A 27,616-nucleotide genomic window follows, 5' to 3' on the forward strand; every position below is an offset into this window, starting at 1 on the left:
TGTCTATGTGTGCTCTTCTAAATTACCTTAACCTTTATTATCCAGACTGCAACATTTCTGTCATCAAAGGACTTAGGATGAGTCTTTTAAATTCATCTGTTTTGAAAGCTATATGTGAATCCATCTGTTATACTATTACTGTATGGGAAATCGCTATGTATGTCTGGAGTTGGTCCACCTGGGTCTAATAATACACAAGCATATGATATTATTGGGGAATTCAACAGTATTTGAAGAGCTCGGGGAGGGGTTTTCCAGAGTCTTAAGTTATAGACATTTTTTACTCAGTCGTGCTGTGCTGGTTGTATATGTCAAGTTCGATTTAGAACAGGCAACTCCCGCTGAGTTTATACCCACCCACTAGGCTTATGTTCACTGTATACAAACTAATAATACGGAGTTGTGCTTATGTAACTAGAGTACTGATGTCGTAACTGTTAATGCCAGACCTGTCACTATTTTAAATGGTATATTTTTAATTCCCCCCCCCCCTTTTTTTCAGTAGCATAGTATGGAGATCATGCTATGCTTAAGAGTTTATTTTATAGAAATATCGCTATGCTTAAGAGTTTACTTCTCTTTAGTACTGCTAAATTAAGACATTTTTCAAGAATCTGGATTAATCCCATTTATACAAATTTCCTTTGTATTCTCAGTTAAGTAATATACAATTGTATTATTATTTACTCCTTGCTTTAGTTTTTAAAATGAATAATATAGTGGCATTTGATGGCTTTCAAAAGGGAGAGGTTGCAGGCAGCAATAAATAGACTAAGGCTGATGAAATTGCTGGTCCTTTTATTAAGATGAGTGGGATCAACCAGAATGGAAACGGTCAACAACAATGGGGGGATAAAGTTAAGGATAGTGTTATTGTTTTATGTGAGTGCTATTAGTGCCACAGCTGTAAATATTGATGTTTTAGACCTATTGCTTTGCTCACAGCATATTTGTGTAGTTTAATCAATGGAATGCTTAAGCAAATTGAAATATCATCCATCACAAATATGGTTCTTACCTATAATAAAGAAAAATGCCCTAAACTGTACTGTTGTATTAATGCCAATCATCATCATCATCAACCTACTTTTTCCATTTCCTACATGAGGTCAAGGTATTACTTCAACTGTTGCCAGCTCTCTTGATTCTGTGCCACTCTCCTACCTTCTTCAACAGTTGACTGTCACAGGTCTTTGCTCACATAGTTCATTCATTACTTTGCTGGATGTTCTCCTTTCTTCTTGTTTTCTTCCCATCTCACCCAAATCCTCTTCACCCTAAGTATTCTGTGTTTCTGCAAATGCCCAAATCACTGTACTCTCTTTTACCATGTTTGCCATTATTGCAATTAGAGCTACTTCAGCGTCTGCACCAATGTCATAATTTCTTCCATTCCATAGTATGCATCCTACTATGTGGCTCAGGCACTTCAACTCCATCATCTCTAGCATGTTCAATCCTCTGCCTTCACTGACAAGGACTCTCTGCCATACTGTACTGCTCCACTGTTTTGTAGGCTTTAGTGTACATCTCCTTTGTCATTCTTTGACCTTCTCCACAACCATTCATCCCATATACTTCAAGCTCTTATCCTTTTCTACTGCCTTCCCTTCTATCTCAATTTTAAGGGTCTTCTGATTTCCCCCATTTGCTGGTACAACAACTGTCTTGTCTGTACTCAGTTTCATCCCATGTGTCATCAGTTTTACATTCCATTCCATTCCCCTATCATTTGATAAAGTTCCAACTCAGAGTCTGTTTATATTACCACATCGTTTGCATTCAACCACTTTGCTGATCTTGCCCCCTGACGCATTTACTAATACAAACCATCACCAGTGTGAATAGTAGTGACCTCAGAACTGAACCCTGGTGCACACATACTACAACTGGGAGCCCCTCTGTAAGTCCGAGCAAAGTTTATGTTATCGGGTCCTTATACACAACCCGCACTAATTGTTCTAATGTTTCTGGGACTTCAAACCATTGCAAGACTGCTCGAACCAGCTTTCTTGGGATCTCATTGCATGCTTTTTTCAAGTCCAGAAGTGCAAGAGTTGGAGTTTTTCCACATCTCTATTTAGCTGGAGTGCTTGTTTGGCTTGCTTGCTGTACTCTGCCTGAATATTGCCGATCCCTGCATTTTATTTTTCCCACCCACCTGCCCAAGTGTTGCTGTATTCTTAAACTTGGTGGCTTTTGAGTTGCCCGGCCCTACTATAAATCTGATTTTGGACACTCCTCCCAGTCCCATTTCATTAGCTCATTCTAGTGAGTACAGAGAGATCATTTGGGAAGGCTCACTCCCTAAGTTTCTTAAACTTGAATTATCTTCTGTCTCCTCCCTTCCCACTTGACTTTAAAAAAATTGCACTTTATTGAGCTGATTTTACTGTGTTTGTGTTTCTTCCTATTTTATTACTTTATTTTGCTTTTGCTGCTTGTTCTTTAAAGTGCTCAATTGCATTTCATCTGCTGCATTTATTACTGCTTGTTAGTAGCCTGATTAAATTGTAACTGTTTTTCTAAGCCTCTAGGTCCTGGTTTAAGCACTTGGGCTTCAGGACAGTTATTTTACATTAAGAAGGTTTGTAGTCTACATTATTGTAGCAGGGAGGTAGCTTACATCCTTCTAAGTTGGGAATTGCTGGTTGAAGGCTTAGTATGTCTGTTATTCTAAAACTGTCTTAGTTCTGGTTTAAACGCTTCAGCTTCATGACATTTATTTTACATTAAGAAGATTTGTGGTCTACAGTCTTGTGGGTGGAGATGGTAGCCCCTGCCCTTCTGAGCTGGGAGTTGCTGGTTGAAGGCTTACTGTGCCTAATATTTGAACTGTTTTTTTTTCTGAAATTGTTGCACTTTGCTTGTTGTAGCATTGACTAAATTCAGACCTGCTGAATATAGTTATATTTGTATAACCTGAGCACTAAATCAGGACATCTTTTGTTGGACAGGGTTCCCCTGCACCCTAGTGGCAGACGTGCACAGTTAAAACTCATCTGATTGAAGGCTGCTGGAACAGGGAACAGTTTTTAGCTTTTTTATGGGTTAATTTGTTTAAATCAGTTTGCTCTCATTTGTTACATAAGCACCAGGTTTGCGCAGGTTTCTCTTGTTTGTGCACCACACACTGCCGAGCAGCAGTGGGCAGTGTTGACAGTTATAGACACAAACACTTCTGTCTGCAGATTTTTCCTTAGTACTCTGCTGGTGCTCCATAGGTGAGTTCTCATGATTGTCTCTCACTGACAGGACAAGTGATACATTCAATGAAATTTCTGAGGTACCAACATAGATCCTACCTACAAGTCCGTCATATTATTTGTCCACTTCTCCTGTCAACCATTTTACCTGGTCTTTCCTGTCTTCTCCCTGTTTTCTGACCACATCAACTTACTTACCATTATGGACAGACAATTTCTCACAGTTTCTCCAGCCAGTCTGGTCAACACTGGCATCCTGGGACAATGTAGCAATTGCCTCATGTACACTGACAGCTCACTTTTTCTAGTCCACACAAATCTACTATGTGATAGAAGCATCTATATCAAGAACCTAGAATCCAGGCTCGCTCATTCACCAGCAGGTTATCAGCATGCACACCTCACCTCCTGCACCTACCAAACCAACAGCACACAAACTTACATACGCAGAGGTCCTTACCAGAAGCTTACCTAAACATCAGGAAACTCCCAAAGACAAACACAAGCACAATTCATTTAATATATCCTCTGCAGATCATAGTACACACAATATATCACACAACAGTGTCCCACCAGTCAAGCTCCTAAGGCATAACACAAAAACAAACATCTTAGTCAGAGGTGACTCAATTGTGAGACACACAGATGCCCCTCTCACCAGGTTGGATAAGGAAAAAGTCACGGTCAGCTGTCTGTCAGGTGCCAGGATCTGCCACATCACACATGCACTCAAGTCTCTCAACAACAGGCACTGTTATGACTCCATCATAGTTCATGTTGGTGTGAATGACTTGAGATATACCTCACGGGACTAAATGAAGAGAGGCATGACTGAGCTGTCTGATTATGTGTCTCAGGCAGGTATGTCCCTAGCCTTAAGCAGTATTTTACTTTCACCTAGGGTGACACCTCAATTCAAACAAAAAATGATTGACTTTAACAGTTGTTTTAGTTTCTGGTGTCATTCAAAAGAGATCCAGTATCTGTCAGCCTGGGATGACATGGTTGACAGACCTCGATGCTTTGCCGGAGATGGTCTTCATCTGTCACCCCTGGGATTATGGTTACTGGCTAAGGCTCTTGCCACCCCCATTGTACCTTTGTTAGGCAATGTCACAAGAACAAAATTACCAACATAAAACCAACCTCAAGGTTACTAAATGCTAGGAGTCTAAGCCAGAAACTGCACTCACTAGAAGCAGTCCTAACCTTGGAAGATGCTGACATTTGTGCAGTCACTGAGACCTGGTTTAAGGCTGTTTAAGCACCCCAGCTATAACAGGTTACATTTCCTTCCACATGTTCAGACCACAAACTGAAGGCATAAGAACATAAAGAGGTGGTGTATCAATATTCATTAAAGATAAATACACTTCTACATTGGTTAAACAGCACAATTCCCTTGAATTACTTCAGGTGCAATTGAATGTAGGTAAGATCTCTCTTCACGTCATTGCCAGCTATAGGAGCCCCTCCATGAATCAGAACATCCACTCAACTTACTTGGATCTATTTGAGTTAATCAAGATACAACTAAACACCCTGGTTTTGGGTGACTTTAATTATCTGTCCATTGACTGGGTAAATTGTACATGTTCTAACTCAGTTGCCCAAAGGTTCCTAGACTTCATTTGCTCCAATGCCCTGGACCAGTTTGTTGACACACCCACAAGGAGCTCAGACATCCTGGATCTCGTACTCACCAACACAGGGGACCACTGCACCACCCCCCAGTGTGTGGCCACCCCCAGTGAGATCTGACCAAAAATCAGTCTCGCTAGAGGTAACAATAACACAAGACCCCCTCCCTTAGCAACAACTAGGCTAAAACACTTCTCCAAGGCCAATTACAACCTCTCATGTGACAGCATAAATAGCTTCATAGCTCCTCCCCCAATTATGGAATAGACACCCATGCTGATTTATATACCAATGCTTTATACGAGGCCCTGTACAATTGAATTGACTCTGCCATACCTGATAGAACCAAAGCAAGATCTTCAAGAAAAAATAAACCTGCCTGGTGGACAACTGCCATTAATAGGTATACAATAGGAGAAAGACATTTCTGTCTAAGAATAAGAAGGAACGGTCTCAAAACTGGAAACCATCCCTCCTCAACTTAAACAAATAAAACTCCTAGTGAAATCCTCTAAAGCGAACTATGAATCCAAATTAGCTTCCCTAAATAAGGATAACCACAAAGCATTCTTTAGTTACATCCATAACCTCAAGAGTAAGGCCCAGATTTGCACTGAACTCATAGTTAATGGTGCTACATATACAGAACCTGTGGATATAGCAAACCTGCTGGCTGACATGTTCAGAGAAAACTTCACTCCCCTGTCCCCACCACATATACTCCAAGGTATCCCTAACACCTGTCCCCCACCTAATATTTCTGAGGAGCAGGTCTTAAGCAAATACATGTCAGCTGTACAGATTTTCGCAGAATGTCCAGATTTTTGCCTCATATTTTTGGTCTGTTTTTCATAAAATTTTGGTTTTCTGGCAAATTAGTAGCAAATCATTAAAGACTGAAGTTAGAAAATAATGACAGACATTTGAGTTTCAGACTTCATACCCTTCAGAAAATTCATGCTAATGCAAAATCTGTTAATCTATTAACTTTCTAAGTTTGTAAGAGCAATATTTAAAAATTGCCCATATTTTTGGGCCTTTGTCCCCCTTTTTCTTACTGCTTTGTGCAGATTTCTTGCTCTAAGAGGTTGAGAGGTATAAGCACCTCTCCAAGGCCAAAAACACAGCCTCTATGGGACCAGACAACATCCCATGCCGTGCTCTGCATAGGTTAAAACAGGAATTAGCATCACTATTGGATACGCATTTCAATCACAGCCTAAGCACTGGCTTCATCCCAGCAGAATGGAAAACAGCTAACATCATCCTTTTGCACAAAGGGGGTGCATCCAAGGACCCCAGGAACTATAGACCCATTAGCCTCACCAGCCTTATCCGCAAGACCATGGAATGACTCATCATGGACCTTATTAACAAAGATATAAGAAATCTCCAAATGCTTGACCCCACCCAGTCTGGCTTTGTCAAGGGGAGATCATGCCTGTTCAACTTGCTGGACTTCTTCCAGGTAGTCAACAAAGCCCTAGATGAGGGCAAATCTGTGCATATGTTCTACCTAAGGCCTTTGCCACAATCCCCCACTCACGCATTATTAATAAACTCACCCAGCTGGGTATCAACTCATATACTGTCAGGTGGATTGCAATCTGACTCACTGATAGAACTCATAAGGTCAAAATAGGGCACTCCACCTTCTCCAGCAGACTTATAACCAGTGGTGATCCACAGGGATTAGTTCTGGAACCCCTACTGTTCAGAATTTACTTCACCAAAGTAAAGGCTAAAACTAAAGGATTGTGACTGACAAAGTTTGCTGATGACTACAAACTGGGAGCAATCACTGAAACCCCTAGCGATATCAACATCCTGCAAGAAGGTCTTATGCAGACTAATGACTGGCATCAAAGTCATGGTCTTAAACTTAATGCAAAAAAAATGCATTATCATCCCCTTCAGCAAGGGTGCTGTTCCTAGAAACTACCACATCAATAGCAATACACTAAGCACACAGTCAGTTATGAGATATCTGGGCACACAGGTCGACAGCAATCTTAGCTTCGGTCACTATGTCTCCACAGTGGTAAGAAGAGCATTTTTTATTGCTCTTCTAATAAGTAAGGGCATTGCCTTCAGAAAAAAAGAGGTTACAACCCCCTGTACTCCTCCCTTATCAGGCCAATAATACAGTACAATACTCCCTTTGGTGTTTTCCTTTCCAAACACCTGCAGCAGCTGGAGAGACCACAAAGGTTCCTTACAAACAAAATTCAGGGTCTTCAAGATCTGTCTTATGCAGACAGACTGAAATCATTGTCACTTTATTCTGTGTCATACAGACTGCTCAGAGATGACCTGTGTCTTGCACATGGAGCAATCTCTGACTTGGCTTTAAAGGAAATGCTGCACATTCACAAGTCAAATGGCACATGGGTCACTCACTCAAAGGACCTTAACCTGGTATGTGACATCAACAGAACTTGCTGGAGGTACAGATTTGTCTCACAGAGGTTGCCCCACCTTTGGAACAAACTTCCTAGTCAATTTAAACAAAGACCCTCATTGGCCTATTTAAGCATAATTTGGGTGATTGGATGGGTTCCATCTGTGTCCCTCTTGGACAGGGGTAATTGTCTGCTTGAACCAGACACACTTGGGAACATGGCTTGAACTTGGCTAGGCTTGTAAGGGCCATGGGTCCATTAGCCTAGTGACCTCCTGTGATCCTATGATCTAGGTTTTTCTCAACTATCTGTCTCACTGCAACTGCAATTGTAAAAGTAAAAATAAAGTAGTATGCACATTGACAGGTTTGAACAGTGTTTATTGTAATTGGGGGAGACAGCCAAGTAATGGGATATTGGCATGGCTTGGGGGGGCCCTGGTCCATTACCTTGCCTAGGGCTCCATTTGATTATGATCTGTCTGTGCAGCAGAGAAGATACAAAACTCTTGAGTTCTGCTATATGTTCAGAAATCAAAACCAGAAAGAGGAATCTGTCATGACATTTCATCACCTGACCAAAAGTAGGAAATTACTCATTCTAGTATAAAGTGCTGTACATTTTCTCCTGCATGTAGATTACTATTTGAATTGAATGCCTACTAAAATTGCAGCAAGACCTTAAGGGCAAGTACAGGGAATATAGGTTTATATTGAGACTACTGTGTCTTGGACTATTCCTGATACTTCAATGTCAGTAATCTCAGAGTTAGTATCTGTGTCTATATACTTGTAAAACACAGGCAGGAGAAAAAAGAAATCCAATAAACTCTTCCTGGATAAAACGAATAGATTCTTTAATTCACGAACAACACACAGTAAGTGCAGGCAAACAGTAAAAAGTGATATCCACACAAGCGCTTTCGCCTGAGTCTATGTCAGGCTTTTTCAAGATAATCACTAGTTCCTTCTACAATGCTTAAATAGCTAGGTCGTCACATCCGCAAATTAATTTTAATTGTTTCTAATTAAACAATAATTAAATTAATCATTCTTAATAAATAAATTATACTCATTTTCTAAGTGTTTGGCAATACCATGACTTGAAGTTGTACTTCTTGTGCATCCAATAAATAAGAATGTATAATTAAAAATATATAAATAAGAATATATAAATATTGTAATAATTTCTCAATACAAAAAATTCATCAATTATGCACAATTTAAACAAAGATTCATAAAATCCTTGAAAAACACTTAATACATTATTATGAATAATAAAATTGGTGTAAATAGTAAAATTTATAAACATAAATATCTTATACACTAAAATTAAATAACCCACCCAATGTCATATATTTGATTTACATAAATTATATGTTTAGGAACAGGACATAATAAATATTCTAAAAATATAAAATGTAAAATATACTCATAAATAAAAACTATCAAAGCTTGTGTAAGTTTGTTTTGTTTGTTGTAGTAAATACATATATACAATAGTTTCTTAGCTTCAGAATAATCAATATAAGCAAATCATAGTTTTGCTCGTCTTAATTTTAAAGTGCTACTAATACTAGTAGCTTCATTCAGTCCTGGTGGTTTTGTTACATTCAACCTCAGTTGGCACATTAATTCTCTCTGCTCAAGTAGGGATTCCCAATCACCCCCTCTCGGATTTAAAGGTACTTGTTCTTATATGAAAAATTTTAAGGACATCGTCGGACACCTTGTAGAATGTTTATAAAAAGCATTATTTTCTTTCTTTCTTTGTATGTCATAACAATGCTCATATATTCTTCTACGCAGTGTTCTTTCAGTTTTGCCTAGGTAGAAACATTCACGTCTCACAAACCCCTAAATATATTACCCCTTTAGATGCACAGTTATAATATGCTTCAGATTTAATTTTATATTTTCTACTTTTGACAAAATAACTGTCAACATTCATAATGTATGGACATTGTTTACAACTGTTACATTTAAAGGTGCCAATTCTACCACCATACTGGGTTCTTAAAGAACTTTTCTGTTTTTCAAACATGTTTTTAAGATTGGTGTTTTTTGCATTCACAAATGTTGGTTTTACAGGTAAACATTTAAAAACTTCCTCATTAGATTTTAAAATTGGCCAGTATTTTAAAATAAAGTTTTTTACTTTAAATGAGTCATTGTTAAAAGTATATATAAATGCTTTGTTATGTTCAATGTGAGACGTGTTACTTTCTCTCAATGGTTGCTGTTCCATGGTGACACCAAGTAATGGAGAAAAAGTGTCAACTCTTTTAGTTCTGACTTCTATTAACATTTCATCTATTAATTGTTTAGGCTAACCTCTTTCAAGAAAAAAGTCAACTAACAGCGAAGTTTCTTTTTCAAATAATGTGTCCGTACTACACATTCGGGATGCCCTAATGAACTGCCCTTTTACAATTCCTTTCTTTTGCTGGAAAGGGTGTCCACTGCCGTAGTGTAGATATGTATTTGAGAATGTGTTTTTTCTGCAGACTGATGTTTGAAATGTATTAGTTTCTGTGTTCTTCGTTAAAAGAACATCCAGGTAACTTACGCTGCTTTCACTTATATTGTGGGTAAATTTTAAAAAGTGCGTTGTACTGTTAATATATGTTAAAAATTCTTGGAGGTTCTCATAACTACTCTTCCAGAGAATACAGATATTGTCTAGGTATCTCTGGTAGAGAATGATGTTGCTATTCCAAGATGTCTTAAAAATAAACTCATTTTCCCAAAAGGATAAAACAACATTAGCATATGCTGAGGCACAAGGTGTGCCCATTGCAACCCCTTTCCTCTGCTTAAAGAACTCTTCATTAAAATATATAAAATTATTATTTAAGATGATTTCCATGAACTCTACTAATAAATTATTGATCCTAGAAGTAAAACCAGAGTATTTATTTAAAACCTGACTGAACCATTCCAGTCCAATATTGTGGGGGATGCTGGGAAACAATTCCACCACATCTATCGTAACTAAATATTTAGTTATTATGAAGAATTCTTGTTTAACATTTTTGAGAAACTCCCAAGAGTCCTTACAAATGTGCTTAAATGATGTTAACGTGTTCTTCAGTGTTAAATCTATAAACTTCCCCAGTGGTTCCGTAATGCCTCCAGCACCCGCCACAATTGGTCTAAATTTCAGGGGGTGTAAGGTTTTGTGAACCTTCGGGATGCCGAATATTACTGGTATCAATGGTTTGCTCACTAACAAATAATTAAATAACTTTTCATTTATAGCACCTTGTAACAAATTGTCTTGCAAAAAATATCTAATGTTTGCATAGGCTATGTTAATCTCATTTAGTGACGCAGTACTATATTGCTCTGTATCGTGCAACATACTAAAAATTCTCTCTTCGTAATCATTTTTATACATCAAAACCACCCCTCCCCCTTTATCTGGTTTCATTACTCTGATTTCATCATTTCTCAATTTTTCTATCAATAAAAAGCTTTCTGATTGCATATTTGTAGGTTTATTGTTATGGTTGGAAGCAGCATTCCTAATATCAAGTTCCACTAGGTCTTCAAAAATTCTAACTAGCGGGTGCATGGGTGGGTTAAAAGTACTAGTCCTGTTAAATAATTCCTTTGGTAAAGTCTGACCTTTAAAAAATACACTTAGATTTAACTGTCTAGTAAATAATTTTAGTTCAAGTATAGTTTTAGTGATATCCATGTTTTTAGCCGGTATAAACTTAAACCCTTTTGTAAATAGTTCAAAATGCTTGTCATAAATACATGTATCTGTATAGTTGTATATTGTGAAATTCATTTTCTTAATGACAATAGGTGGGTGGTGGGGTGCCAGTTCTAATAAGTTAGAGATAATGTCCGCTGTTTCTTCTATTGCAGTTACCTCCTTGTTTTCCCCCACCCCTGCTGGTGTTGGTATGAAGTTTTGTTCATTTGCCTGTTTGGGGGAAACTGAAAAACCTGGTTAGGGCTATAGGCTAAAGAGGAATCTGTCATGACATTTCATCACCTGACCAAAAGTAGGAAATTACTCATTCTAGTATAAAGTGCTGTACATTTTCTCCTGCATGTAGATTACTATTTGAATTGAATGCCTACTAAAATTGCAGCAAGACCTTAAGGGCAAGTACAGGGAATATAGGTTTCTATTGAAACTACTGAGTCTTGGACTATTCCTGATACTTCAATGTCAGTAATCTCAGAGTTAGTATCTGTGTCTATATACTTATCTTTCTGTCTACAACTGTCTTTCTGTCTATATATACATGAAGATAGATAGATAGACAGACAGAAATGTTTAGCAATGTTTTGTTGACTAGGTTAGTCGCATTAGGCCATATCATCTTTTCAGGAGAAATGCAAGGAGGTATTCATACTGACTAGGGGAAATGTAACCAGTACACATGGGAACGTCCCTACTGTGCCATAGGATTGTTTACCCCCACCTGAGCTGCTACCAACTCAAGCAGATGAGACCCCAGTTTGGTATCTTATCCAAAGGACAGAGCACTCAGAAATGCAGCACTCCCCCTCATGCTGTTCTGCAGTCTCACCATCCTGGTGTAGGAATAGAACTCACAGCCTCCCAGTGTCATCTCTAGAGTTTGTGCTGCCTGGGGGTGTTTTTGAGTTTGCTGCCCTCCCTCACAAAGTTGTGGTTGGCTATTTCTCCCCATTTACCATAAACAATGTAATGTGCATATTTCCTTATGCTTTACTTCTACAATGATTTGGATTTCATTTAAAACTTTTATTTTAAATTTTATTGCATAAACACTGATAGACATCTGCTAAATAATGCAATACAGTCTCACAGTGAAAACAGACCTTGCATTAAAACTTCTCTGTCCTTGAAACTCACATTCATTGAAACCCACATTCAAAGAAAATGCATTTGGCCAGTGGCGGATAAAGTTTACCTTAAGGCTGTTTTCAAATCATAGGCCCCTTGCAGACATATTTAGGACCATGCAAACATACATGTGTTCGTTGATTTCACCTTCCTGATTGTATTAAATTATATTCCTTGTATAATACAACACACTTGTTAGAGCATATTTTAAATTTGTTTTGAACATTTTTCCAGTAAGCAATTAAACAAAATGTACGAACCAATAATGACAGAACTGCCCAATTCAGAACATTTGCATCATAAAAGTCTACTCAAAAATTCTATCATTGCAATCCACCAATATCAGTAAATATGCACAATCTGTGCAGAAGTCAATGTAACCTAAATAATTCCACATTAGAGAGATCTGTAACTAATGAAGAGGTTGCTACTAGCAAACAATTTTATTTCATTGTTTCATCTACAAATAAAGTGCCTGTTGCCCTTGAAGAATAAATTGCCTATGTTTCATTAAAAATTGATAAGCTAGTAATATTGCAATAGGGAATGGATGGCAAACTGATAACATGTTCATAGTTACTAGTTATCTCCTCCAAAGGAGGACATTCTCAGGACTGCAGCATTCACCCCCTTTAAAGTACAACACAGTACACTATCAGCAATCCATCTACATACTGTGGGAGTAGAACCCACAGCCTTCTGCATCAAAAGCAAGTGTACTACCTGTTGTGCTACTAACAATGCAAGTCGACACTGCATAAGCACTAAACTACTCTTCCCATGAAGCTCTCAACTCCTTGTAAAATTAATTTGACACTCAACTATCTCTCTTAACTTTGCAACACAAGAAATCTGGAAAAAGCCAGCATTTATTGGTTGGGGGACAACGACCTAAAACCAGGGACACATTTTAGACATTCCTTGTATAATGTTAGAAATTTGCTAAAATAAAATGTTTTGTGTTAACATGCATTTCCTGAAAGACAGAAAGACTGAAACTTAAATGGCTATCATTATTTAATGAATTCAATTCTCACTGTCTGCCAGAAAACCGCAAATTTTAAGAGGAACAGACCAAATGTATGAGCTAAACATTCTGTGAAAATCTGTGAAAATCTGGATAGTTGAGAGCTATGGACTTAACTCCTTGAATCATAAATAACTGGTGGTAGGGGTAGAAAATTCAGGCTCTTGCTCCTTGTGCACACACACACACACACACACACACACACACACACACACACACACACACACACACACACACACACACACACACACACACACACAGTGGAGAAGCAATTTAAAACACATACACACAGTGGAGAAGCAATTTCAAACGCACACAGTGGAGAAGCAATTTCACACACACAATGGAGAAGCAATTTCAAACGCACACAGTGGAGAAGCAATTTCACACACACAATTGAGAAGCAATTTCAAACACAAACACACTGTGGAGAAGCAATTTCAAACACATACACACACACAAAGGCAATTTCAAACACACACACAAAAGCAATTTCTGTGGAGAAGCAATGTCAAACACAAAAGCAATTTCTGTGGGAAAGCAATTTAAAATGTGAAGAAGGAATCAATAAACACATACACTTCTGTAAAGCACCAATAACCTAAATTTCCTTACTTGAAATGTTGGTTGGTGAAGCAGTTAAACAGCAAACTTCAGCAGCAGCAAATGTTACTTAAAACGATAGCACAAGCAGGCAGACAAGAAGGAGAAGCAATTTCAAATAGTGCGGGTGAACAGGACGTCTGTGCCTGCTCAACACATGTGGGATCCAGTTCTTAAAGAAGAATGCCCTTATTTTGTAAGTAAATGTTACAATCTCAAAGAGTGCAGCCTGGGGCAGACCACCCCTCTCGCTCCCCACTAGCTACGCCACTGCAGCCTCCTGATCTTCCAGTATCAAAGATGAGTGTGTTACCTGCTGAGGAAACTGGCACATATAGATATAAGCATAACAACATATACTGCATTACCTCAAGAAATCAGACAGCCAGAAGACATTCCACTGAACACGAACACTGATGGGATGCATCATCGAAAACAACTTAAAGCCAGTAATACAAGCATTTTTATAGGGATGTACATGTGTTCTAAAATTATGAAAACACCCAAACATCAGCGTTCACAAATTCAACCAGAAGTTACTGACTTTGCAAATGTCAACATGCTACTATGCATGAGCTGAGCAACAATCATGACCCATGTAAAACATAAGGTACAACAACTTAAAATAAAATATTCAGCCTGATTACACATGACTTACTTTCAGTGTAAGTGACCAGTCACACTGAGAGCAGGTCTTTTGGAATTTGGCCCCCAGTGTCGGCCTGTTCATAGGTACGCCTTACAACAAACAAATTCACTTACACTGAGAGCAACTCTTTTGCAGTCTGGCACATTGCTTTTGCAGGAGCAAGTCCCCCACACCCCCTGCTAATTATATATACTAACTCCAAGATCTCACAATATAAGGGAATGGACATATTCCTCTACCCTGGATATTGTGCCACCTCGCACTCCTGTCGACCATCTGTGCAGCCAACCAAATTTTATAAAGTTGACCCTTATATATATATATATATATATATATATATATATATATATATATATATATATATATAGGTGCATTTATATGCAAAATATTGATGTCCTTGTGTATAAACTGCACACCTCGATAAGCAACTATGCATGTGCCAAGAAACAGCCTTGGTGCTTGCAAAAAGAAGCAATCAAATAAAACATCATGAATACATATATATATGTGTATTTGTATGTCTGTGTGTGTATGTGTGTATATGTATGTGTATATATATATATATATATATATATATATATATATATATATATATACACACACACTTTTTTTCTCCAGAGGTGCAAATACATATTACAAAAAAAAAATGAATCAATAAAAGTGAGAATGCATCACACATCTTATGATTACAAATACATATTAAAAGTAAATCCATACAGAAAAAGGGCAACAAGAGAGAACAATTTTCACAATACTTCAAGCAATGTGAAAACGTGTCCAACATTTACAGCATTTATACAGACAAGTTTTCTTAGCAGTGTGATACCTATATGTAGTAAGTCTACAAGCACACAGCAACTTATCGAGTGTCACAAAAGCAATTGCAGGAAATTTCTTCTTATAGACACTCTTTCAGTTTAGCTTTGAAGCCATTAGATTGCTACTCATACTCACACATTTTAATAGTATACAAAAATGCTTCTCGTGCATAAATAGTGCCGAGTTCATCTGGTGAGTAAATGTGGTTAATTTTTTTATTTTTACATTCGTTATTTTAAAACTTAGTTGAGGCTTCTGAAGTTTTGGGCTACTTTAACCATTGGCCTGTTTTTGTAACAAAGAAAGAAGTGAATATAGCCTGTTACTTTCATGCTAAGGACATGTGTTTGCATATCTGATTGTGTTTATGTACTTGTTTGCTCTTTGTATATGCACTGGGGGTCCTGGATGCAAAATGGATTCACCAGAAACACTAGTGATCTTTTTCCTTTTGCATACAAGACTAAAAGGGGATTTTAATATTAACTTACATGGCTAGTGAAGGCTGACATATGTTTGAATGCTTAGGGTAAAGATCTTTGGAAATACACAGTACTAATAGATTAGTAAGAAACAACAGACACATAAATTAGTTTTGTGACAGAGCTTTCTGCTCATGCAATCCTTTAAGTGTTAATATTAAAACTGTGATTCTGCAGACGTTGTTAAGACTAGATTGCACAAAGTTCATGGTAATGGGAAGTTTATCTCGGACTAAGGTCATTCTTTCTGGACAACTGTCCAAGCCCTTAATCTAATTGTGATTATGATGGTTTCTTTACACAAGCAGTTCACGTGTCACATTTCTTTATTCATTCATCCTTAAAAGTGTACATTCTCATTGTCAGTGTACAAATAGCACTAGTAGATCTTAGAGACCACAAGACACACTAGTGAGAAAGTGAGAACTTGTTGTCTTGTTCCATTGAAGAGTCTGTATTTATTTGACTGTATAAATCATGATGTTTTTCTCTTTAGGTAAAATGTTTGTCTTCTGCTTTGTTCACAGTGCCATGTGCGCCTGCAAATCTGGTAGCAGAGGTAGATTGTAACACGGGTGCCACCAACTGTTCTTGGAATTCCAGTAACGGAGGGAAATGGTATACCATTACAGCAGAGGGGTCAGATGGCTCTGTAGCCGAATGCAATACTACAGAACTAAGCTGTGAGATCATAAACTTAAATTGTGGTCAGAACTACACCATGTCTATTGTAGCTGCAGATGAAGTTTGTGAGAGCTCTCTGCATTTAATAACGGACATCAAATCAGGTAAGACTTGTTATTTAATGTAATATAATTCACATTAAAAAGGCAGTTAGTATACAAGTCTTGACATCAAACAATTTCCACCAACTTCAAAACCTTGTGATGTAGTAAGGTCAGTTTTCATTAGAATTCTAAAGCATCACATTCACTACTATATTTTGCAAAAAAATACATATACATTCACAGTCAGTGCTCTATACCCTACTTTTGTTCACCTAATAGAAGGCATTTCTGTGTTAAAAATATTAATATTTGATAAGGTATGTTTCTTTGATAAATTTCTTTTAAAACTCCATGGTTACTGTAATGAAACTGTTCATAGGTTCATAGGTGTGTACTAGGCTAATGATCCTGAAGCCTTTACAAGCCTACCCCATAGAAGTGCCCTGTCATTGTACCGCCCAATGTTAATTCCCAAGGTTTCTAACAAGTAGAACCACTGGAGTGATCTCCGGGGTGAACTTTCTATTACCCATCCACTTATCAAGGTTTTTCTTGAAGAGGGCTAGTGAGGTGCTCTGCTTGACATGTATGGGAAGTCTATTCCAGAGCATGGGCAGTCTCTGGGTGAGGAAGCTGTCCCTCCAGCATGTTCTATTAATTGTAGTAATGAGGTTGAGGTCTCTAGAGTGTGAGGTGTGGAGGGATTGGGATTTCTTTAAATATATCATTTCTAACAGAGCTGAGTCAGACATGGCTTTGTAAGTTAAGCAGAGATCACCTCTAAGTAGGCGATATGAGACAGAGAATAGCTGGAGTCTTTTGAGTCTATTCGTGTAGGACATGTGTTTAATGCCTAGGATCCTCTTCATGAGGTGTTTCTGTGGCCTCTCCAGTTGTTGCAGGTGTCTAGTGAGGTACACGCCAAATGGGGCATTATACTCTATGATTGGTCTAATGAGGGAAGAGTAGAGCGAGATGATGACCTCTTTCCTCCTGGATGCAAAACCCTTGGTAATGAGATGTGCCACATAGAAGGACTTTCTGACCACAGTGACAATGTGGTGGTCGAAGGAGAGGTTGCTGTTAACCTGTGTCCCCAGATCTCTTATAACGCCTTCAGTGTTCAGTGGTCTCCTGTCAATGTGGTAGTTAGTGAGAACTAAGTTTTTACCAAAGGGGATGACGAAGCATCTTTTGAAGTTAAGCTTAAGGCCAAGGTTTTGACACCAGTCATTTGTCTCAGTGAGGACTTTCTGTAGAGTGTCTGCATCACTTGGGGAGTTAATAATTGCTCCCAGCTTGCAGTCATCTGCGAACTTGGTAAGTCAGAGTCCCTTTGTGTTGGCCTGGACATCTGAGAAGTAGATGCCGAACAGGAGAGGACCCAGGACTGATCCTTGTAGGACTCCATTCGTGACTGGTCAGCAGTCTGACTTGGAATTCCATACTTTCACACTGTGTGCTCTATCTGTGAGCCAATTTGCAACCCACCTAGTGATGTAGGGGTTGATGCCTAGTTTGGTGAGTTTATCAATAATTCTTGAGTGAGGAATGGTATCAAAGGCCATGGCCAGATCGAGGTAGGCTGTATGCACTGCCTTACCTTCATTCACAGCCCTGGTGACTGACCCAAAGAAGTCAACCAGGTTGAGCAGGCATGATCTTCCTTTCACAAAGCCAAACTACATGGGGTCCAGAGTTTGAAGATTTCCTATATCTTTGCTAATCAGGTCCATGATGATGCGTTCCATAGCTTTACATATCAGACTCATCAGGCTAATAGGGGAAAAATTCCCTGAGTCTGTAGTCGCTCCCCCTTTATGGAGAGGGATGACTGTAGCAGTGCTCCATTTGGTAGGGACAAAGCCTGAGGTGAGGCTGTGACTGAACAGGACACACAGATGTGGTGCCAGTTAGCTTTGTAGTTCATGTAGAACACAGCCAGGGATATTATCGGGTCCCATGGAAGCTGTAGTCTTGGCCTTGAACAATGCAGCTTTAACCTGATCTGCAGTAATGCTGGGTGCCTGGCATTCTTCTGGTATTGTGATTGGTCCTTTGGGGGGGGGATAGGGGTAAAGTTGGCACTGAATCTGTTGGCCAGTATGTTGGCAATATCTGTTGGCTCAGTATAGGAGGTGCCATTGTGCAGTAACTCAGAGCAAATCTGGGTATTGCCGTGGAGGTTCTTGATATAACTATATAAAGCTTTGTGATTTTTAGTGACTGTTGCAATTCTGCCTTTATAGGTGGCTTTGGAGGATTTGATGAGGGATCTCAACTTTTTGTTGAGGCTAATAAGGGAGTTTTTCCACTCTTGGGACTTCACCTTTTTCTGCAACAGTATCTTCCTTCAGTGGTAGAGTTTATTAATGGCAGGGGACCACCAGATTGGCTTCCTTTTTTTGGAGGCGACTGTCTTGGTTCTGTTGGCAATGGCTAGTTCCATGCATTTATATACGTGTTTGTACAGTGCATTGGTGTATGATTTGGCAGTCATACTGCTATTTTCCATTGGCATGGGTGGCATGAAGTTAGCCACCTCTGTTTTTATGAGCCCAAAGTCAGCTTTGAAGAAGTTTTTCAAGGTGGTTACCTTTGTGGGGGGTCTGGGTGAGATGTGGATTTCCATGGTGATTAGTTTATTGTCAAATCTGACCAGGGAGGGACTGACTATTGGTGTTGAGCAACGGTCACCCATGTTAGTAATAACCAAGTCAAGGATGTTGCTTCCTCTAGTGAGGGTCTGAATGAGCTGGTCCAGGGCATTGGAACTGATGAATTCCAGGAAGTGTTGGGCCAGTGTATTGGTGCTTGAGTAATTTTTCCAGTGATGGAGGGGTAGTTGAAGTCTCCTAGTATGAGAGTGTTGGGTTGGACTGGACCTTGATAGATTCCAGGGTGCTTAAGAATGAGGAGTGAAAGTCTAGGGACATGGTTGGGGACCTATAGCAGGCTATGACCTGGATCGCCATCTTACCCAATGTTTATTGTACCTGACGTATCTCAGATACGTTATGCTGGGCTACTAGTCTGGAGGTGTGCATATCCTTTATGAATATGGAGTCACCACCGCCTTTGGAGCTTCGGTCCATGTTTCAGGGCTGAAAGGTGTGGAATGAGTCATAGCCTGGTAGTGCAAGGGTGCTCTCTGCTGCTTTAAGCCAGGTCTCCATTACAACTCAAATGTCAATATTCTCTATTTTGAGGAGTGCTTCAAGTGAGTGCATCTTGAGATTTAGACTTCTAGCGTTGATCAGCATGACCCTCAAAGTGCATTTACTTACAGCTGTTACAGTGGTAATTTGGTCTTTGGAACACCTAATAAAAAAGACACTATGGGGGGAGCAAGAGCTTTAGCCAGTACCCAGAAAACCAGGGGTGACAGATGCAGGCCATCTCTGGCAAAGCATTGAGGTCTGTCAGTCATGTCATCCCAAGCAGACAGATACTGGATCCCCTTAGAATGACATTAGAAACTTAGCCAATTATTAAAGTCAATAATTTTTTTGTTTGTACTGCAGTATCATTCTGGGTGATGGTAGGATACTGCTCAGGGCTAGGGTCATACCTGCCTGGGCCACATAATCCGAGAGGTCCACCATGTCTCTTTTCATGTAGTCCAGGGAGGTGTGTCTCAAGTTATTCACACCCACATGGACAATGACAGAGTCATACTTGTACTTGTTTTGGAGTGACCTGAGTGCATGTGTTATGTGTCAGATTATGGCAACTGACAGACAGCTGACTGTTACCTTCTCCTTATTCAACTTAGTGAGTGGGACATCTGTGTGCCTCACTATTGAGTCACCTATGATTAGTGTATTGGGCAAGGTGTTTAGCCTTAGGGGCTTCGGATGAGGGGCACACTGTGGAGGTGAGCTATGTGTCCTGCGGTTTGTGCTATGTTGTGGTGGTTGAGTGCCATTCTGTCTTGGAGGTCTCTGCTGTTTGGGTAAATTTCTATTGAGTCCCTCCATAAAGGTGGGTGTGTGGTTTGTGTTTTTATGTGAGAGCTGTGATGGTGGGTGTTTTGGAAGGCTATGTGTTTCGTGTGGTGTGGTGCAGGTGTTGAATTTCTCCTCTTGACCAGATATTCTTGGCTAGAAAGTGCATAGCTTCCAATTTGGTGATATAAGTGCATCTCTTACAAGTCTGAGTGTTGGGAGATAAGACGAGAGGGTTGTCTGTGTACATGAGGCAGTTGCTACACTGCCTCAGACTGCCCAAATGCACCAGATTAATAAGAGAAAGCACAGGGAACTGCCTTTAACCATGCCAGGAGGGGTGGTCATAACTACTAAGTACTGGAGCTGTTTCCATGAAGAACAACTAGTGCTGATGGCATTTTGGTGTGCTACAATAATTGCTACAAAATTCTGTTGAATGCAAAGCAATTAAGCTATTTGAAGTGCAAGAGAGAGAGAGAGAGAGAGAGGGAGAGAAAGAACTACCAAGATCTAAGGGAAAAACTGAAGAGCAAATTTCTGGCACCAGTAATACTTTACCTCAGCTTGGCGCCGCTGTGCGGAGCTTAAACAAGTGCAAACCCAAGTAAATGCAGGCTTTTAAATCAGAAAGTTGAAAGGGATGGAAAAACTGCCCAAACGGCCAATAAACTACAAATTTCTGTGACAGAAACCACTCCTCTTATGGTAGATAGGCTAGTTAGTGTTTACCACTCCCACTGATAAGCTAGAAGGCTTCCCTCCAACGCAGAAAGGCTTGGGGGTCTCAGAAGCTTACAAACAGTCCTGGATACAGCAAATCTGTATCTGGACTAGACTAGTTACAGGAAAGGTGGGAAACAAGCTTAGAACATTTTTTTTGTGGGTGCATAACAATTGTTTAACACTTTTTTGACATCAGAAAAGTGTTTAACAGGCCTGGCTTTTTTGCCAGCTTCAGACAGCAATTGCATTTCTCCATTCACTATAATGCAGTTTTAATAGTTTGGTTTAATGCCTGTGGATTCACTGCTGAAAAATGACTTATTGGTGACATTGGTTATTAAATCTCTGTATATACTCATACACTCATACTCCAGTATTTGGAAACTGAATGAGCCAGCAATCTTTTGTTGAGTGAAAATGATATAACAGCTAGTGAAATATTATTTATCAAGAAGTGTCTAGATAATATTTTAAGATATGATTATTTTTTTATCTAAAGATACACATTTCTAGCAAATCAGATGAGGGGTGTTGATGGGTGCCAATACAACCCCATATTTTGCTAATCTACTGATGGCATATTGGGAAAAATAATTTTTATACAAAAAAGATGATTTCAGTAAGATTTAATATTATGTCAGGTTTATTAATGACATTTTCCTAGAGCAGGCAGAATCCATTGATGAGTTTCAAGTTTGCCTTAATGTTCTTAATCAAGGAGCAGAATTATTGGAATTTTTTCAACTGTTCACTTTCACGTCTGTCATCTTTTTGAGTTTGTTTATAAGAAAGATGGTAGCCTTCATACAAGTATTACTTAGAAAAACACAAATTTAAATTTCCTGCTTCATTTTAAGAATATTCACCCTTTAAAACAAATAATGGGTATTTTTAAGTTTATGTACCCTAGGATTAAGAATCTTATAACAGACAGAGAAATCATTATGGAGCTAAACCCATAGCAAATTGACAGGTTTTAGGGGTACTCTGAAGCTTGTTTGATACCCCTGAAAATATTACTGGTTTTATCATTGGGGGACATGAAGTGAACTAACTCAGACTAGAGCACAGCTATGTGTCTGACCTATAATGTGGACAGCTTAAGTATTAAAAATATAGTAAAGAAAAACTGGAAAATATTAAAGGGCAATAATGAAGTGCTCAAACTGGTAGGTTAATCACTCAAATTTGTTAATAAGTGGTGGTATAACATTAAAAATGTTTTACAAAATAAAAAAACTGATATAGCTCCTGAACTATAGAAAGGGTCTGTCAGGTGTTATAATTGTAACTTATAGATTTATAGAAGATTGTCCTTGGACCTTTTGTGCAAATACAGGTAGATGGCCTCCCCTCATTTTCTTGCACAGCAGAATATTTAGTATACATAGCAATCTGTTGTTCATGTGAAAGTTTTATGAAGGCAAGGTCGTCAGAAGATTGAGAGATAGCATAGTCAAACATCTTAGAGTTGAAACCAAAAGCAAGAGTGTAAGGACACAGCAAACAAGGCAAATAAAAATAAAAAGTGAAATATATTTTTTGCAAGCACTTTCATGTTGTTCTAAGCAATGCTTTATCAGACAGGATAAAACAAAGATCATCAGGCACAAATTTAAAAGGCATTAAGAACCAATCACAAATGATGAAGATTAAGCGTCACATTTAAAAACATATCATATACTCTTATTACAATAAAAATCACAGTTCTTGTATTATTAATAATGATTAGAACCAAGATCATCATTAATGCAAAAAAACCTCAAATATTAAAACTCACACAAAGGACGAGTTTTCATTTAGATAAATAAAAACATGAAAGACAATCTCATGGAATCCCTACTTAGCGACATATATCAGATTGCAGCATACTAAAATACAGACTTCTATTTCCAAATTTGTCTGCGTAAAAGCTTTAAATAATCCAAGTGAAAGATGAACATATTAAAAAGCAATGAATGCTGATTAACTGTACCGATTTGCAAAAGCGTATAAAAAAGTAAACATAACATTTGGTTATAAATGCTTTCAATATATATATTCAGTATATTTTAGTGTAGCTAATATATAATAGAGCCACATTTACTTTGTATGTCATCTTACAATATTGAGGGGAAATACCTTACTGGAGATGGGCGAAACTAGGAAGCAACTCAAAAGCTGAGAAAAAAAAAACAAGGCAATAGCCAATTGGAAAACTAATGGCGATCACATGACAAATACACATACACCAATATAAAAACAATATAACTTGTTATAAAAAAGTATAGTGATGAAACCTATGACATAAATAAATCAAAAAATATATATCAGAAATGATATAATTGGAAAAAAGAATATTCTATTAATGTATAAACGGCCTATCTATTAAAAAGTGTTTCAAACAAACACTGTTATTAAGACCATATTGCCTATCAGATTGCAATCTAATAATCCATTTTTGCTCAATTTGTTCAGTCTTGTTTCTCACGTTACCCATCCTATCATTCATATTCATTATTTCCAAAACTAAGAACTTGAAAGAATAGTCAGTGTTTGGTAGTGCCTACCACAGTGTCTCTCTTACTAATCTTATAATTTTTCAGCTGTGATTTTTGTAGAAGGTGTAATTCCAGAATCATTGTTTTGCTGATTAAACATCTTAGAGTGAATAAAAATAAGGATGGTTCTAAGGCACTGTTCAAACACTTTGGTTTTTTCAGATTTTTAACAGATTTTTATTCAGTATTATTGATTTTGTAAATATCAGTGTAACAGGTGGTAGTACTGGGAATATTTAGGGTGCAAAATGGCAAATAGTCTTAAATGCAAATGCAGCACTTAGGTAAGTATAGTTTTTCAGCTGGTGTCGACCATATGGTGTTCGATGTTTGAAACTTTCGAAAATATAATATAGACCCATTTAAATTAATGTATGATTTTCTCTGAACAGTCTGATGAAGTCTCATTTCCTTATTGATAACTTTAGAGATGAAAGCCCTTACCTTACTACTTAATTTTACATTTTTGTTTTTTTTAAAGTGCTGAATCTAACAGCTGATCTCTGACACACTTCTCTGTTCTTTTATCTTTTCATTTTTTTGTAAATTTGGAGAAGTATCTGAAATATATAGACTATGTTGATTATGATCCAAAATAAAGAAAAATAATTTAGTTAAGTGAAAGTGAAGTTAATATGTAGCAAGAACAGAATGCTTCAATATTTCTTGAGCTGAAGAAATGACAAATGATAGTCTCTGCTTATGTGGGAGAAACGGTTCATTTTTAAACAGCCCTACAATGAACTATAGTCATTATATAGTAGATTTTTGGACATTATCTTTAGAATTTGGAAAGGAAGCCTGGTTGATGAATTTATAACATATATAACAGGCACTACAACCTTTTTAAGGTTTATGTACAAAAATAAAGCTTCAAACGCTCATTACTTGGACATACAGAGACTTTTTCTAAATCATATTTATATTATTACAACAGTCACCCCTGGTATTGTAAAATTAACCTAGTGAAGGGTCAGTTTATCAGGGCATCTAGAATGATCTCAGATGAAAGAAATTTTAAGGAAGAATTGGTAACCATATGAAACATATATATCCAGAGGAGTTACCCACTTGATCTTTTAATCAAGATTGAAAGTGAAATTATTAAGAAAAGAGACAATAAATATCCACCAATTTAGGTAAAAACAACAAAGGGGGTGGGGAGGAAACCTTATTCCCAAACAAGGGAGTTAACAAGAAGATGTTTCAAAACACTAGGGGTATTAAATTTAATGAAAATAGTGGAGATGTGAAAAACATTCTTAAAAATAACTGGCCCATTTTGAAAATGGATGAAGGAGTGTTTGAGTCAGTAGAGGAGACCCCTTTATTTATTCATAAGCTGGAAACCAACATTAGGAGTATTTTAGAAAAAGGGACAGAAAAAGAACAATCAGGCACCTTTAAATGCTGTTGATGTAGATTTTGTACTTTCATTAATGAAAATAGGGTTTTTACTTTAGATAATTATTATAGATTACAGATTACATTACTGAAAGGGAATTGTGAATCCATGGGGTTAGTTTATCTTGTCACTTACATTGAGTGTCAAGCTTATTATGTAGGGAAGACAGGAAGGAGACTATCTAAAAGAATATATGAACATTCCTATGACTTGAAAAAATACAGTGAAAACAATGCATTGTTTAAACATTCCTTAGTATGTACTGGGTTCTCCAAGTTTAAATTTGGTATTTTAGAGATAGTTCAGCCAAACATCAGAGGGTAATTTTGGGAAAAATAAATTGGAATGCAAAGAATTGCTGTGGCAAATAAAATTAGCTACTACAGTTAGACCTGAACTGAATGAATATGTTTCCATCCAACCAGTTTTCAAAATAAGAGTAGCAAAATTGTGAGAACTGAAATGAAAGGGGTTATGAACACTTACATATACAGACATTGAAGAACAGGTAGAATATCTGAGGTTTTTAAAACTTTGTCATCTAATACTAAAGTTTTAGGATATGTTTTTTATTCAGTAGAAACATATTTTATTTTCATGGCACTGGTGATACTTCCCATTTTACTGATCTGATATTTCACAATTACTTTATTTTATTTATTTTTTTACCAGATGGTCGGGTACAGGAAAAGGTGACTATACCTTTAATTAAAGCAATTTTCAAATGTTAGATTAATTAATTAATGGGAGGTTTGATGGGGTATTTAAATGTGGTTGGAATCATGTGTTTATGTTCTGATTAAGTCCCAAGTTTTGTGATGAAAGTGCAAAACAAAATTGGCTTACACAATAACGGATTTTTATCAACTTTCTAGTGGATTCACTTATATCATTATAAGGAACTTTTGCTGGTTTTGCAAATCCCAGACTATGTGGACCTATTTAGTTACAATATGTGAGTTTCAGGTCATTAGGCAGATTATGTAAATAACATTCATGATAAAAGACACCTATCTTCGCTTTTATGTCCTTAGTAAACTGCATCACACATATTCATGATACTTCAGCAAAACAGATGTGGTCCTCCAAAACCATAGAGTATGTTTGTGTTTAACTTATTGTGAAGCATAGAAGACTGAACAGTATGGCCCTGTGATGAATGGAGGTCCATCAAACTTTAAAAATATATCTGAAATTGAATGACTTTACGGGCTAGGTCATAAAGATGCTATCTCACAGGTTTCAATGTAGCCAGAGACACAAAGTCTGTACAAGGAAGCTTTCTGTATTGTCTTTGGGGTGAACTAATTGCCAGTCAGGAAGACATGAGGTGTTTAGTTGTTTTACGACCTCCAGAAGCTCAACAGATCTGGGCAAAGAGCTTGTGTGTGTATTTTGTACATGTAAGTGTTAAAATCCTGGCAGTTTCCAGGGTTGGTGATACTGTGGGAAACAGTCATATGACCAGATGTATGTGCTGTCATTCTGTATAGAAATAATGTTTTAATATTAGAGAAGACTAATGTCTCATGAGCATTCTGTATTCTGTCTTTTTTTGGTCTGACACAAAGAACGACCATTCACCACATCATCTGCCTTGCTCTATTAAGTAAGCTGTTAGGGAGTATTATAATTCTCTTAGATTCAGTCAGGAATATAGTGAAAATTAGTTTAGATATTGTTTTTCTTTATTTGTCTGAGCCTGTCCTTCAATGTCATTTTAAATATTTCCTGTGATTTGAACTCTGATGTCACTGTAAACATATACTTAGTATTTTCTTATTCTTTTATTATTTATTAGTAAATATATTTAAACCTTTCATTGTGGCTGATCTTTGTAGAGATATTTAAGTTTTGAGAGTACTTGCATATTTATTTGGTGATGCTGTGCGGGCCACTCCTAATAGCCTTGCTCTTGCTCAAACTACCATTTGTATTAATATTAATTTCACTCAGTAAAATTGGACACCCTTTGCTAAGGGCCTTAAACTAGCTTTTGAGGGTTTTGGTGGCAGTGATCAATACCTTATACTCTGGGCAAGAGGGGGCATACCTAGTAAACCTTTCCCAGCCTTTCCCAGGTGTGTGTGTGTGTGTGTATATGTGTGTGTGTGTGTGTGTGTGTGTGTGTGTGTGTGTGTGTGTGTGTGTGTGTGTGTGTGTGTATAAATCAAATCTCAAAAAGTGTGTGTGTCAGCTACTTGGGCAAGGACACGAAGCACTGGTTGGACAGAGAGAAAGTGTTGGAGGACTTGGCTTGGAATCATGGCTAAGAACTCAACTCTATAGCTGTGCCAGTAGGGGAGTCTTATTGGGGATATGGAGAAAGAGAGAGGAACCAGCCCTGGACTGACTGTGTTCCCTGTTTTCTCTTACGGGAAATTGTGCTTGATTGTGCTTCATGCAGAGAGCTGCATCTGGAGATACTGTGTGTGTACCTGTTATTGGTAAAAGGATAGGCATACAAAAACACAATCAGAGCCGGCAAATAATACGAAAAAAATGTTTAATAAGCGCTTTCGGTGTGGACTATGCCTCACCTTCTTCAGACACCGTGTCTGAAAAAGGTGAGGCACAGTCCACACGGAAA

At 37.8% G+C, this 27,616-nt stretch overlaps 1 protein-coding gene across 1 annotated transcript in view; it reads left to right on the forward strand.

Annotated features, from left to right (window-relative positions):
• The window catches only part of LOC122814297, a 780,122-nt gene that overhangs the window by 224,615 nt on the left and 527,891 nt on the right, over positions 1-27,616 (forward strand). The window contains exon 29 of the mRNA XM_044086885.1: positions 16,208-16,468. Within this exon, the coding sequence (XP_043942820.1) occupies positions 16,208-16,468 (261 nt within the window). The remainder of the gene's footprint in view (positions 1-16,207; positions 16,469-27,616) is intronic.

This window comes from Protopterus annectens, chromosome 10.part0 (genome assembly GCF_019279795.1).
Source record: "Protopterus annectens isolate FY-2018-M chromosome 10.part0, PAN1.0, whole genome shotgun sequence".
Lineage (NCBI taxonomy): Eukaryota > Metazoa > Chordata > Ceratodontiformes > Protopteridae > Protopterus > Protopterus annectens.